Genomic DNA, 15,843 nt, shown 5'->3' with positions numbered 1-15,843 from the left:
GTCTTATCTGAAGAGGGGAGGGGGGGGGGTCCTCTCAGTCAGTTCAACATTTGGCCTTGAATTAGAGGAGAACCAAGGCTGACCATTGAACAGGGAGCTGAAAATCCAAATGCAAGTGAAGTGCCGGAAAACAAGGCGGTGATAAATGTTTTCTCTGAGCGCTACTTCCTCTCCTATAATTGAAAGGTCAAGCCTCTGAAATCAAAGTGCATTCACGCCTGCAGGCTGTATGTGGATGACACCTGTCATATGTCAAATACAAAAGGGCTATACGTATAGAAACCAATCCACGTCTAAGAGGCTTCCCATCCTCAGCAAATGAGGCAAAATCCTCAGAATCTCCTCATTGTTTTAACAATACACCTGAACCCTATCATGTTGCTATGAGCAGAGGAGATTCCTGCAGCCACCGCTCCCTCCGGTGGCATGGGATAATAAATGACTCCTCATGAGCGTATTACCATGATGGCTGATTTTTTTTTTTTTTTTTTTTAAACTTCAGGCCTCAGTAACTGGTTGGTTTGAACACTGATGGCTCACTGAAGCCCCCATGTGGACTGAAGTGGAACTTTTCACCATCACAGTGGTCCTGAGCCTCTGCTGCCTTCCTTCCATTTTTATACATTTCAAATATAAGTGATTACCAACCAGAAGTGCCAGGGGGTTGTATGTGGAAATGTTGTGAAGCAGCTCAGCTGTAACACTTTACTTTAAATCCCTTTATTTACCATTTAAAATCACATTATAAATATTTATTAATGGTTTATAACATACTGTATTGTGGTTGTACACAGATATGGACATTTTTAAGTTTTCACCAATGTACAGTATTTGTAATCAATTAAAAATGTCTTCTATGAAAACATTTTATATTATTACAGTTGTTTAACTATGTCATTCATTATGTTTATACAGTAGCCTCCACATATAGGTGTCCACAGGACATATTACAGCTGTTACAAATACACTAATAACCACTTGTATCTGTTATAAAAAGCATGTATTAGATGTTTATGTACTGCTTATAGATGATTAACAGGAGGGCTTAAAGTAAAAGTGTTTCAGGATTACAGATTATATAGAATTGTATGGAATTTAGTATATTGTCATGTTCACCAACAAAGCCACACAGGACACACCTGCCAGCGATTTGAGTGTATGAAAAATAGCTTGCAAGTTAGCAGAGAAGCCAAAGTAGCTCGTATCAATAATAGGAATATCTAGGTTCCATCACTCCAAGTTGTGCTGGTGTTCGCATGAACATCTTTCAGACCTACTGAAACAGCCATCCAACTTTCTAGTTGTAATCTCTGATGTCTAAAACCTTCTTTCATTTAGTCATTTCTGTGTCCTGTTGTTATTATACATGTCTGAACTAACTGTGGCTCTATGACACTGTATGACATTACAGCAGTGTGGTATTGCTTTATTCTGTTTAATGAAAAACCAAAAACTCTATTCATAGCTCAGCATTGTTCACTCCAGAGCAAGAAATATAAATGCATTTTCATCCATCAAACCACACGAGGCAAATAAAACTCATGTTCATTTAAATAAAATAACTCAAGATTAAAGTATTTTTCTCTGAGCTCATGGTTTAATGGTTGCTGTGGGAGGTTTTTTGTCTCTTTGTTTCTACATTGTGCGTCGCTGCCTCGTCCTGGTCTCGTTTGGCACCTCGGCCCAATGCTGCCGCTCCAGTCCTCTTCTCGCTGTTCCCCTCAGAGCTGCTTCCTCTCGGATGTCTCAGCTCCCTCCTCTCTCTTCTCTCCTCCATCCCTCCAATCTCCTCAGCAAAGAGGGTTTTCAGTGCAGGAATGAGTCTGGGGAGGATTTTAAAGTCTCCACAGCGAACCTGAGAGAGGAGGAAATGGAGAAAATGGTCAGGAGACCGCACCAGGTCTGAATGTTAACTCCTGAAGGAGAGAGGCTCACAGATACTGTGGTAGAGGACAGAGTCTTTTCTGTCAACCTACTTCTTTTCAGCCTTTTATCTAAAAGGAATCTAAACTAAAACTAAAACAATATGGAGGTCCTGAATGCAGTTGTTCAGGTAAACATACTGTTTTCAGACTTTTCAGTCCGAGGTTCCAGTTTCAGGTCTTTTTAACACAACAGCAGAGAAACCAGTCGGACAGACATGAAAACACCACAACATGCAGCGTTATCTCAAATTAAATATTTATTTCTGGGAGTTTTAACAGCAAAAGTGACTTAAATTTTCAGACTTCGAAAGGGATTCACACAACTTTTAAGACTGAAAAGTCAAAATGTCACATTTATTGTGAAACTATTTCAACTACAGGCTTCATCAGCAGATCTACTTTTAAGCTGAGAGGAGGAAAGTTCTACACGTCCTGAGGATAAAATCATCTTTCTGAGCTCACCATGTCAACAGATCCATCTCTATGGCAAGTGAGCAAGTGGGTGTGATATGGAAGAAAGCTCAAAGAAAGCTAGTAAGTGGACCTTGAGTTGGGATTACTTACTCTGCAACTTTGCTGATTTCAGATCACATTTTATTGAAGTAAGGTTTTCTCATTTCCTGTTTTAGGTCAGAAAATATCTGATCAAACTATAAATAAAACAAAACTATGAGAATCTGAAAAAAAATATTGAAGCCAGTTGTAGATAATAAAGAGTTTTCAATACTCATTTCAGTCTCCACTCAATGAAACAGTCGTGGTGTAGACCTATTGAAAAGTACACTCACCAGGTACTGTATTAGGAACACCTGTACATCTGCTTAGTCATGCCATTATCCAATTAGCCATTATGTAAATGTATATCTGAATGCTGCATTCACGAGCACTTGTACAGGCTGGAAAAAGGATTTCCCTAATCACAATTTGTACTTTGCAGAAGTGTTGGTAAAACACTTGTGTAGATATACTATTATTATTTACTATATTTGTCAATCACTGCTGGATGAACGAACACTGTTACGGGAAGTTACTGAGTCCACAGTTCTACTTACTCTCATGTGGTCAAACGATATTCCCACTCTGTCGGTGAAGTCCGCACTGAAGAGTGGGATCTTGGCGTAGCGCTGGCTGAAGTGGTTCAGCATGATAAAGTCGGCATTCATCTTCATGCCGATGCCGATGGCCTGGGAGGTCGTGCTGTCAGAAAACAAGAGGCGTAAAGTCAGATGTTTACGTTACGCTGCTTTCCCACTGAAGCAGTATTTCACTGAGGGAAAGTTTCCGTGGGAATATTGTTTTTCTACAAATATAAAAGATGCTTTTGTGAAGACAGATGCTCACTCGTCCTCCATAAAAAGCTGCAAAAATCAATGGCAATTGTCTGTGGAGAGTTAGGAAATTTAACAAGCTACTCAATGGATAACTGCGACCTCCAAGAGCCAATAAAGTTTCTTTTGTTGGCTGACACGGGGCTTTAACTGCCGCAATCTTCCTTTTCTCGACCATTTTATTCATTTACATAAATTACATTAAAGCCCTGCAGAGCTACTCGGTGACAGTTTGTTTTACTCACCTGTGCCTCTTCTCTACAGCTTCCTCCTCCATCCCATCCTCCAGCGTGGCCTCGTGTATTAGTAAGGTTGCGTTCTTCCCTGCAGAAGAAAGAGGCCTGAATCACACACGAGCACTTACAGTCTCTTCCTGTCCCGCAGGAAATCAATCAGGTAGTCGGCGTAATCAAGAACTGGCACGCCCTGTTCGTCTGCTGAGCCGAGCCATCTATAATGAACAGGCATGGGATATACTCGCTGTCTGTGTGGATGCTCTGCTTGGACTGAATCCAGTCAAGCAATTTAAGAGGAGTCAATGAAGTGGGATCCCGCAGGAACCATTAGAAGAGCCTGGAAGCTGCGAGAGTGATCGAAAGCATTAAGAAATATCGGATAAATTATTCAGAACAACCCGTGTAGTCGAGCTACGGTTAAGATGACCTTTATATGAATCTCTGAAATATTGAAAGAACATGCTCAATTTGCTATTACCTACAGTGCGTCAGTGTAGATACACCTCAGTGAAATATGGACTTTTATCACTGTGAGTGGTACAAACCGATGTGTACGAATCCATCGCAGGGCATGGTGTCGCCAGAGAAGGCCAGTTTCCAGCCGGACTGGTGAGTGAAGCTGCAGGCGAAGGCGTTCTTACAGTGATGCACTGTGCACGTCTGGAACTGAGGCACAAGCAAACAAACAAAATGATGAGCAACTTATAAAAAAGTCTTTAATACTGAAAGACGTCAGGCTCAAACAGCTGCAGACCTTCTTCAGATCATTCTTCTCCAGCAGCGCTCTGATGACAGACTGTGTCCACTGTGTGGGCGGCTCAGCCTCATCATTCAGAGACATGTTCGGGACGAGACTGAAAACCAGAACAGAGGACGTTTAAAGATGATGACAAACCAAAACCAAAAGTCTGCGGTCTTCCTAACCACCCTGTGAGGCTGTAAGGCTCATTACACATCTGGAGTGGTGATAACATGTGTCACAACAGACCCAGGCCTGCAAGTCATATTCTCCAGACATAAAGGAACATACTCGTTTGGTACAAAAATAATTTAAAAAAAAAAAAAATCACATCATCATCATTTCTATATTTTTTTTCATCAGTGAAAATTAAATACAAAAATGACTATCCCAACTCATGTGTTGCAGCTCCACACCCACTGTTTCCTACTGAAGACAAACGGCTCAAAATACAGTTGTTTTGTTAGTCATTTCCTCAAACAGCTGGGATCTGTAGTTTTTATCCAACGCTACTCAAACAGGAGGAAACAGTGCATTTGTTGGGGACTACTTTCAGTGGCGGATTAATACAGATTTATTGCTCTAGTGAGTATTTACAGCAGGCTGGTCTGACTGGGACTGAGTTAAAATAAACTACAGTGGGGGCGTCGAGTGTCGTGGTGGGTTGAGCAGGCGCCCCATATGTAGAGGCTACAGTCCTCGCTGCAGTCGGCCCCGGATTCGAATCCCGCGTCGGACGGCCGCTTGCTGCATGTCATTCCCCCTCTCTCTGCCTCCCCATTTCCTGTCTCTCTCTACTGTGCTATCAAATAAAGGCATAAAAAGCCCAAAAATATACTTTAAAAAATAAAAAATAAAAAAATAAACTACAGTGTGTATTCATGGTGATGAAGTGTAACAGTGTGGCTCATTGATTGTTTTACAGTGCAGCTCTACAGCACAGAGGAATAAGAAACATCAGGCTTTGATACACATGTGTTACTAGGCTCAGTGCATCATCAGACCTGTCCTTTGCCGAAGTGAGTGTACACTTTTTGACATTCTGAGAGCGTAACACTGAAGTTTGTGTTGTGATGCGACAACGCCTCCGTGTCCACATACATGATATGGTTCAGGATCTCCTCGCACTGGTTGTGATACTGGTTGAGCCACATCATGATCTGGCCTGGAGCAATCAGGTAGATGGGGCTGAACGTCTTTCCTAAAGTTGTCTAGAAAGATAAATATGACAAAGTCAGTCAAACGTAATCATTTCGATTGTTCATACATACAAAAAAAGGAGGAATAACAAAGACTATTGACTGTTTAATACATTAACTGCAAAAAAAATCTGATAACTTTTAGAGAATGTATTAATGTTAAAAATGCCAATTATTTTTCTTTATTTACCATTGCGCGTTCCCTCTGGTACAGCAAATTCAGCAGGCCCTGAGACAAAAGCATTGAACATGAGGATTAGTAGCTGTGTAGAGCAGGTTTGGTTTCTAATGGTCAGTTCAACATGGTGCACAGCTGCTTACTGTGTGATGGTCAGCGTGCAAGTGTGAGATGAAGACGGTCGATATCTTGGAGAGAGCGTCATCCACGTCGTCCCCGTAGTGTCTGCAGAGCTGACCGAAGGTTCCCTCTCCGCAGTCCAACAGCACCGACTGAGTCGGGCTACAGACAGGTACAGACACACGTTAACAACAGGCCAGAGAGGAATGAAATCCATACAGGACACACACAGACAACAACTACTAACAATGGACTCCAGCTTTATTCTTTTCATTGTGCACTTTTTTTCTCAGACACTGAAATCTCAGTGTAAATGTCAGTATTAATTCAGGGATCACTGTTTCACAAAAGAAAAAACTCTTAAACTTGTCTGGACCTGGATGGAGAGTCACCATGTTGTGGTGAATAACTGCTCCAATCATCATTTTAAATTGAAGTCAAGATCCCGAAGTTTAAAATAATACATACAATATATGTAAGGCTGATCCGATGCATAGAACATTTAGAATACACTAATTTACCAGTTTATTAGGAACAGCTAACAGCTAAAACTAATAGAATCGAATACAACAGTCCTGCAGTAAATCCTCCTTCATGAAGTTCATTATGTTTTAGGTTTAGGTTTTTGTTCAAACGGTTGGAGCAGTGTTGATGTGTTAACTTCAGTCATTTTGTAGGCTGTAGTTTGTGAACTGTATTGTGTTAAACTGACAGGTGTTTCTATCATTTTATTTTTTTATTTATTTCTATTATTTTTATAATTCAGGTTAAGCTTCAGTAAAGACTGAAACTGTCATTTAGTATGAAAAGTTTTTTTTCTAAAGAAATACATGTTTGCAATGTATATGTATATAATATTTCCAGACATCAAGATCTTTGCTTTCCTGCCGCAAGAAAACGGAGGGAACGGCTCGCTGCAGTTTACTATCAATCGTTCACAGTTTGTTTGTTTCTGGTTCCAGATGAAGAGAGAAAGGCCTGTCTTCTCCCTGCTCCTTTTCAATCTGTGTCTATTATGTTTTTACAGATTGCAGCTTGCATTTTGTGTCAAGTTTTGTGCTGGAAGTGTAAACTGAAGTGATTGAGTCCATTTCAAGGATGAGTCATGTTGCAAATGGCCATTTGATAATCCAACTATAACATGGATTATAGTCCACATTTCAGGACCTGAATACTAATTAACTAAATACAACTGAACAAAACAAGACATCCATACCTGATATTAACTAAAGTGCCGCTGACGTTTCTGATCTTCATTGGAAGAGCTGATCCTGTTCCCAGGAAAACCACCTCTGGGTATTTTTCGCCTCGCCCTGCAGAATGAAAACTTGTCCAATCATTAAGAATGCAAAGAGAAAAAAAAGGGGCAGTTTGATTTAAAATGGAAGAATTTTTTTTTTTTTTTTTCACATTAAACATCATTGCAGGAGCATCCTCTTCAATGCAATCTCTTATTTCCTCAGCCTTAAAAACTAAAAGTACCCCTCCTGTGTTTTCCAGAGGAGAACTGACCGGAGAGCTCTGCTGCATCAGTGGAGCAAATCCTCCTGCACTCGTCCACTTGTTCCAGAAAGTTTGGGACCTCCGAAGCTTCTTTCACAAACTCCTCGGCGTTGCAGGAGGGGATGGCGTCTCTAATGAATGAGATACAGAGTCAAGAAGACACACACCACTGCCTGCAAACAAAACGCGAGGCGTGGAAAACAAGGATTCGTTTCACATCTGACCTTGACGTGCCTCTACAGTACTTGACAGAAACAGTGCAGAGAGAGAGAAAAAAAAAAAAAAAAAAAAAAAAAAAAAAAACACTGACACTTGTAAGACGAGTTTAAAAAAGAAGAAAGAGGCTGAGTGTAATGGTCCACTCCAGATTGTTTTCTGTGACAACGCAGCGCTCGGAGCTGCAGAGTAATGTTGGGTAAATTGGGGGGGATTGAAGGACAAACTAACCTTTGCCACTCCATTACGGGTCTGAGCTGGAACTTGAGCAGACACTCGGCTCTGACGTTGGGGGCGTGCAGGGCAGCCTGAGGCTCCTGAGGGAAAAAATGTTTTTGATGTTTTCACTATGTACCACACCTGATTTATGACTTTGTGAACTCTGCCTTTAAAGCAAAGTAGAAATATATACGCTGGACTTTATTAGGAACACCAGACTAACACTGGGGAGAGCCTCCCTTTGTTCTCTGTGGAAAGATGTGATCTCAGTGACTTTGACCGTGACTTTTTAGGATCTCCTGGGATGTTCACCTACAACAGTCTGTAGAGTTCTTACTCAGAGTGGAGCCAAAAACAAAAAAACATCCAGTGAGCGGCAGCTCTGTGGAGGAAACACCTTGTTGATGGGAGAGGTCAGAGGAGAACGGACAGGTTGGCAGTAGCTCAGATAACCACTCAAAGCCAGGTCTGATGGATTTGGATTTCTGATGAGGCGGAGTTACAATCTGGCATCAACAGCATGAATCCATGGACCCAACCTGGGCACTTTGGGCCTTAACAGCAATCAATCATGGTTTGAATGTCAGTCTATCTGAGTGTTGTTGCTGACCATGTGCTTCTCTTTATAGCCACAGTTTACCATCTTCTAATGGCTACTTCCATCATGATAATGCTCCATGTCACAAAGCTAAAGTCGTGTCAAACTGGTGTCATCTGAATCCAGCAGAACACCTCTGGGATGTGGTAGAGCAGGAGATTGTCACAGCACGAACGTGAGAAATCTGCAGAAATGACGTGATGCAGTCATGACAACATGGAGCAGAGTCTCAGAGGAAAGTTTCCAACATCTTGTTGAATCCATGACACGAAGAACTGAGGCTGTTTGAGAGCAGAGGGGGGAGGAGCTACCAAGTGTCAGTGTGGTGTTCCTAATAAAGTGCTCCAGGGTTACCTTCGTTTTGTAAGACTTGAGCTGTGGAAAGATCTCGGGGTGAATCATGTTGAGCTGAGCTTGAATCTTGTGACTTCTGATGTTGTGGACTGTCTGGGCTTGTTCGTTAAGGATCAGGTGTCGTGTTGTGGATGGAAACCTACAGACAAACAGAGAGAAAACTCTCAGCGTCACTCTGTCAAAGTGAATGTCAAAAAAAGAAAAAAAAAAAGAAGAAGCAGGAGTCTGGTTTCAAAGTGGGAGAACTCAAACCTCTCCATCCACTCTTTGTATTGATCTGTTTTCAGAACAGACTCTGGAGTGATGTGGACCACCAGCACAGCAGGGTCCTCTGTCCCCCCCGTTTGGTGACTAGACGGGACGACAGAGTGACGTGAGATACAGCTTTTCACACACGCTCAGTGTAATCCAGATACAGAAACAATGAGCTCTTAACATGTACAGCTCAGACGATCTGTTTTACCTTCTCAGTTGCTGATTGGTGCAAACGGCTTCGACAAACTCCTCAGACGGACACTCCACAATAACAAACACTGGTCCCGGGTCGGCGGGAGTACAAACCTGCTCAGGCCGGATCTACAAGAGAACAGCAGAACCGTCAGCAGGTACTGATACCGTCGGGAGAAGCAGTATCAGAATCAGAGAGTCCGTCTTCATACTGCACCTCTTTCCCTTTGAACGTGATGCTGTTCCCAGCTTTCAGAGCTGAGATGAGCGGGCCGATGGCTGCTGTGCCTCTGTGGGAGAAAAGATTTTAAATAGTTAGTTATAGATAGCTATAGATTTAAAATGCTAAAACACATGAATGTAGAGCTGAGGTGATTAGTCAGGCTACCAAAAAATAACCATTTTGATCCTTCAATTCATTTATTAAACAAAGAAACAAATGATTGATTCTCAAATATAAGGGTTTTGAATCTATTTGTATTCTGTGCTGCTGGTCCAAGAAAATAAGCAATTTTCTGTGGCAGTCTCAAAGATTTTCATTAAAATAAATGTCTGTTAAGTCACTATCTATCACCAAATGAGGCCCGCTGCTTAAAATATTACAGTATGTGCAGTTTGAATTGAGTGTCTGCGATAGTTTGCTGCGAATGCAAACTGAACATTTCCTGCTGTTCTGCCTTCACATTAACTAGCGAAACATAAGTTGAGTTTTATTACGAAGTAGTCACGGGAAATGCAATGTGTTTGTCAGTGAGCTCAGCACTTAATACTGTCGTTCATCAAAAATGCATCTAAAAAAGAAAGCGGTCATCGCCTGACAGCGGATCAGTTTGAAACATTGCAGGGAGAAGTGGAACAGGAGCCACACTGAGCTGGTAGATTTAGAGCTGCAGGCGACAGGCTGCACACCTCCACCTCCTCAGCCAGGTAACTAGCTGCTCTCACTGTGTCCAGCTGTTCACACACTCAGGCGGTGTGCAACATCCAATCAGATCGCGGTTGCTCACAGAATGATGGGGTAAGGCCAATTACTGCCTGACTTCTTTATTAAAACGATGATAGTTTGTTTTGCTGCCTCCAGAATCCTGTGACCTGTTGTATTAAACCATATTTCCCCATTACCAAGAGTTACTACAGGTGTTGCCGAATCAACCAGGACTGAAATCTTCAAGATTAAAGTTTAAAGAAAAGGTTAATCAAAAACAAAAGAAATCTCATTATCTGCATTATCAGAACCATTATTGATGGTTTATAGAAATAATCAATAATCAATCAATCCAACCTCACTGTGTCACCAACTGGACCTCATGTTAACTGTAATAAAACACCAATAACAGATGTTTTTTTTTTTATTTGATGCAAAGATCCACTCACACAGGCAGACCGAGCTCCTGGGCTTGAGCCACCAAGAAATTTCCCTTCCTGGGATGAAGCTGTAAAAGATTTTAAAGAAGAAGAAAGTCAGAATCAAAGTTCCTCAGTTTGTACATCACACACAGGATGACGTTATATTTTCCTACCTTACAGATAAAGGCGACCACCAGAGACGTGTCTTTAGCTGCTGTTCGTCTTTCACCTACAACAAACAAATAATGATGAAGAGACATGTTTCCACTTTATTCCGGGTGTAAGTGGCTCTTTAATTTCCACTGTGTTCCATTGTGAAGGAACCGTCACCTTCAATACCACACTCAGAAATCAAGCAATTTTAGACTCAATGCCAGCCTTCTTATGTATACATCAGTTTGACTTTATGAAACTAGGACAAAGGATTTGTCCTTATGGGACAAAGAAGCACAAATACATAACGTTACCACACCTTTCTCGAATTTTCTGATGGACAGGTTAGAAAAAGATCTCAGTGCAAGTTGAGCGAGGTGGTTGTGAATGAATCTATGAACTCCTCAAAGTACCAGATAATTTTTACAAACAGTACGTGCTTCTCTACCAAAGGTTCCAGGAACTTTAATTTCCCAAGAACTAATGTCGAGGAACTTTCTCAGGGTACAAAGTTCCTCCAAAGCCACTGGGAAGATCAAGCAAATCAGTCCACGGATGTATCAAAAGCACGACAGGTGCCTTTCATGTCAACAATATTCAATATACATTTAGATCAGATCAGATTCCCTCTGAAGGTCCCCCTCAAAAATAGTTTATCTCCCTGGAAGTTAATTTAGACCCTGGTTGCTGCAGTGAAAAGGCAGGTAGGGGAACCGAGTTCCTCAAAAGGTTCTTCAAAAACAAGTTCCTACGGTGGAAACACAACAACCTAGCTTCTGATCAGGATTTCAAATTCAGTTTGTGCAAATTCCCAAAGCTCCACAGGTGGCCTCCAGGTGTACCTGACAGTTGGTTCCTGGACTCACCTGGACTGCCTGGATTGTCTCTGCAGCTGTCGAGGTGACTGTCACATTTCTTTGGAGAAGCCGGCCTTCGAGAGGGGCTGCCTGACCTGGGGGAGAGCTTCCTACTGTGACCCCTCGACTGGGCTACGGAGTGAAGATCGAACGAGAGTCAGCTGATGAATGAAAACACTTTGAGAAGTCGAGGCGAAGCAGAAAAGACTCATGAGCACAACATCTGAACTCACCAAATATTGGCACTTGATAAACTGCCATTGTGTCGTCTGTGTAAGTCTCTGCAGTGTACGGTCGAACCGCTGGGAGAACACGACACAGTAAACATCACTCTGATATAATATAAACAATTTAGTGCAGTTATCTAATTCAGCTCAGCAGAGTCAACATACACAGCTTGATGTCTTCCAGTGGTCCAGAAAATGACTTGATGGCGTTCACGTAGTCGTCCTTTGATAAAAAACAAACCAAAAAAAAAAAAACAAAGGCAGAGAAGAAGAGTCAGATGTGAAGTGAACATGTGTCACATGTAAAACTCCTGCAGATGTGTTTGTACTGTGTGATTCAGTTTCTCACCAGCTGTGGAGGTCCAGAGAGGACACACTCAGGGACACCGGTGTCCTTCAATGTTAGTATCATCCCTGCAGAAAAGACAGCAGACATGGATACATTTAAAAAATATATATCTTCAATTGCTGATATTGATTTAACTGATGAAAACATGACAAGAAAATCTTTGATAAAAATCATCTATAGCTGTGGCCCTACCTGCAAAAATAAAGCTGTCCTTGTAGCTACTTTCACTTTATGTGGGAATATAATAACACAATGTTTTTTTCCCCTCATTAACATACATTTTATTTTTTGTTTATACTATAAATCTGCCATGTTAAAAATGTTAATAAATGTTTCATGTGCTTTACTGTATGTGGTCTAAATAAAGGTAAAGGTCCACTGTTTCATTTCAAAGTCTCATATTATACTTTTAATAAGATTCTTGTTATCATGATTTAAAAACAGACACATTCTCTGAATATATTAAATTATTAATGTAATGTATCAAATCAATATCTGCACTAATTTTGTTTGGTACACATCTAAGTTGATAGTATTTGTGGCCATTTCATGAAAACGTTCTGTCAGTTTTCATTTTAAACCTGCTGTAAACTGCTTATTTTTGGCCACTTGGGGGCAGCAGAAACCAGCTGTGAACACAACATAGACATTTTGTATCACCACCTTTAAGGTTGACATGAAGCAGTTACAGACCACATTATCATTCAGCTGGAGTCATGTTTGTGTCACCTGATGACTCTCAGTCCAGAGGTCCCTCTCTTTCTTTTAGCTCGGTGTTTAGTCTCCACCAGCTTCTGAGGGAAACATCTGTCTCTTTAGCTGCTAAATGCTCCACTATGTTCACCAGCTGCGCTCTGACTGAGTCTGTCTGCTTCAATATAGTGTAAGCAAACAATGTTACCATGGACCGCTGCAGTCAATAACATGGATTATTTAATTTTCCAAATGATCAGACAGATGTGACTGACCTGATAAACCTCCCACGTTCTCCCAGCTCAGTCTGGTCAGGAAGATGTTGTCCAGGTGAGCAGCCTTCAGTCTGTCAGAGGAAAACACCTTCATATTAACCCTTCCTTTTTCCTTGTCCATCAAACCAACCGAGAAGATGACAATGTGTTTACACCGTGATGGTAAGATCATCTTACTTGTGTTCCTGCATGAGTCTCTGTGTTCCCTCACCACAGTTGAACAGGTACCTGCAGCAGAGAGGAGGAAAGGTTGAAAGGTTTTTTATGTGCAGATGGTGAAACAAATATGACTGGTGCACAATATTACTGTGGTGTCACGTTGGGCCATCAGGGACTGTGCGATATTTGTAGGTTCAGTAATATTATGTCATTTTAATGTAATTCTAAAATATGACAATCAATTAAGCCTGCTCTGTTTTTTGGACCCATGCATTCATGAAAGATCCACTTGAGAGTTTGAGCTTTTGGACTTGCGCAAGACAAGACATTTGAAGACGTCACCTAAGACTCTGGTGATTAATTGATTAATTGAATAGATAGATTAAAAAAAAAATTATAAAAATAACTTGTTTTAGCTAAAGAGAAATCTAGCCAATCACTTCTCTATTATTGGGGTACAAGACTGGGCTTTTACTTTTTGTTTTTACCATTTTCTGACATTTTCTGGACCCATTAATTGATTAATTGAAAAGTTAAACAAATTAATCAATAATTAATAACTATATTGCTAATACTTTAATAATAGTGTCAATTTCTGCCACTTCTCTTTAAAAGACAGCATTTTCATTTAATCTGCAACACTTTATAACTCATATACAGCATCTGTGATATCCTGATATCAGCTGATCATATCGGTTTACCTGTTTATTTTGGTTTATGTGTTAAGAATTGTAACAGTTTATGCCCTCTTCTCTTTACAAGCAGTGGCAGAAGAAGTACTCAGATACTTTACATCAGTAAAAGTGACCACACTGTAAAACTATTCCATTAAAAGTAAAATTCCTGAATTTACTCAGGTATGTTACTCTAATAAAAGTATGTTAATTACTATCAGGAAACAGCACTTACAGTACCAAACGTAAACATACTCAATGCATAATATTGTCCATTATCTAATTAGACATTTATTTCTGATGCATTGATGTGTAAGCAAAATTTTACAGTTGTAGTTGACATAGGTGTAGCTAGTTTTAAATTATTTAATATAAGGCTGCAAGTAATGATTATTTCATTATGGATTAATCTGCTGATTACTTTTTTGATCAATACATTAATTGATCTGTTTGCAAAACAAAAGAAAATTGTGGAAAATGTCTGTCACAATTACCCAGAGCTTCTCAAAACACTTGGAAGTTGGCTGTTGGGCAGTGTAGTCTTTTACAGTGCATCTACAAGTACAAGTTCCTCACATTTGTTTCACGGTTTGTACCTCAAAGATGTGACAGGTGGGTCAGGTGGTTAAGGAGGCGTGCACATGTTTCTATAAACAGTACCTGTTGTACTCGGAGAAGACATAAAGTGACGCAGCATTATCTCTGCTCCCAGCACCGACCACCTGCAGGTACACTGTGGATGGTCCGTGAAGGTCTCCTCGTTTGCTCTTGGTTTTCAGTCTCCGCAGCGGCTCCTTGTGTTTGGCTTTCTTCGGACCCAGCAGCTGTCTCGTCCCCGGGCTATTATCACCATTGTTGTTGTTGTTTTTATTATTGTTATAAGTCGCCATTGTTCGGAAAAACTGGAAAACAGTGCGGGGATCCAAGCGTGCGAGCGGCGGTGCAGCCGCAGGAAGAATACTGCCTTTAACAAACAGAAACGTAAAGCACCTCAGCTTCAAATGCACCCTATTCATAATAAAAACGTCAGCCGATAATTAAAACAGCAAAAATCTATGAGTCACACGTAAAGCACTCAGTTGACGTTCGGACATACATTTCTACACGTTTTTTGATGCATTAATTACCTAAAAGACGCCGTTTGTATGTCCAGCAGGAGCTCAGAGGTTGGTTGACACATGTGACACTTCGTCCGGCAGCTAAAGATGACGTTTCCACATCTTGTCCCTCATTGGTTTGTGGGCTTGTTGAGCAGGTCTGTTGACCAATCACAGCGGCTCATGGAGGGAGGGAGGCGGAACTTCTTGTGAACATAAACAAACTACTACAAAATAAAACGTACTATATAAAAAAAATATTGCACATGTTCAGCCGCTCTTATAAAGTGTTTTAATGATCAAATAACCCAAAATACCCTTTCAGAAAAAAATAACAGCGAGCGTAAATTAATTTGAAATGTTATAATATAAATAGAAAGATATGTTTATTGTTGAAACATAACTTGTAATCATAGACGGAAGTCCCGGTCGCAGCATTCTGCTTAGTCTGCACATAAGAAGAAGAGAGGTTGATGGAGACAGCGCCTCCGGTCTGCCTAGGATGATGCTCATACTTGCTCCACAGTGGCTGCTTTTTGCATCAGTGACCTTCGTGATTACAACCTCGGAATAAACGTCTGAGGGACTGTGGCCACACTGCTGCTTTCAGAGGGTCAAAATACACTTGAGTAAACGTATAGTACCCTCCACCACTGCCTTTAGGCACTAATATCAATACACAGGACTAATCTTTTGTTGGTTTGGTTTGTTTGGTCTAAAAGTAGTAAAATTTAAGTACAATGATCCTAAAAATGCTGAGAAAACCTGTAAAGTTCTCACAATATCTGTAAGTTTTGTAAAAAAGGAAAATACGGAAGACATGACCTCAAAGGACTATATAATCTCAGCATCAGTGCAGCTGCCTTATTTAAGAAAACTAGAATTACCGGCTTGTGGTTGTATCCCTTCACCACTCAGACTAGTTTCAGGTTACATCCCTGTTTATCCAG

The 15,843-nt window shown here is 40.8% G+C and overlaps 1 protein-coding gene across 1 annotated transcript; it reads right to left on the bottom strand.

Annotated features, from left to right (window-relative positions):
• Positions 1–723: 723 nt before the first annotated feature.
• On the bottom strand, positions 724–14,961 carry elac2 (elaC ribonuclease Z 2). The gene is made up of 24 exons (XM_022739446.1): positions 14,457–14,961; positions 13,141–13,191; positions 12,964–13,034; positions 11,996–12,060; positions 11,812–11,869; positions 11,653–11,721; positions 11,429–11,551; positions 10,583–10,638; positions 10,437–10,495; positions 9,280–9,352; positions 9,079–9,191; positions 8,868–8,966; positions 8,616–8,754; positions 7,676–7,761; positions 7,238–7,359; positions 6,942–7,038; positions 5,749–5,887; positions 5,618–5,656; positions 5,330–5,439; positions 4,244–4,343; positions 4,035–4,155; positions 3,499–3,577; positions 2,978–3,122; positions 724–1,855 (listed from the first exon to the last, which is right to left on the bottom strand). The coding sequence occupies exons 1-24, from the start codon at positions 14,810–14,812 to the stop codon at positions 1,598–1,600; spliced, it is 2,628 nt and encodes an 875-aa protein (XP_022595167.1). The 5' UTR covers positions 14,813–14,961; the 3' UTR covers positions 724–1,597.
• Between the last annotated feature and the right edge of the window lie 882 nt (positions 14,962–15,843).

This window comes from Seriola dumerili, unplaced genomic scaffold (genome assembly GCF_002260705.1).
Source record: "Seriola dumerili isolate Sdu_G_001 unplaced genomic scaffold, Sdu_1.0 BDQW01000044.1, whole genome shotgun sequence".
NCBI lineage: Eukaryota > Metazoa > Chordata > Actinopteri > Carangiformes > Carangidae > Seriola > Seriola dumerili.
This window is presented reverse-complemented; position numbering and strand designations above follow the sequence as displayed.

Excerpts from the sequence above, each read along its gene's own strand:
- elac2 (XM_022739446.1), bottom strand. The coding sequence starts at position 14,812 with ATGAATAGGGTGCATTTGAAGCTGAGGTGCTTTACGTTTCTGTTTGTT. Across the intron at positions 13,192-14,456 it reads GTCTTCTCCGAGTACAACAG|GTACCTGTTCAACTGTGGTG; the intron begins GTACTGTTTATA and ends TCTCTGCTGCAG. Across the intron at positions 10,496-10,582 it reads TGGTCGCCTTTATCTGTAAG|CTTCATCCCAGGAAGGGAAA; the intron begins GTAGGAAAATAT and ends AATCTTTTACAG.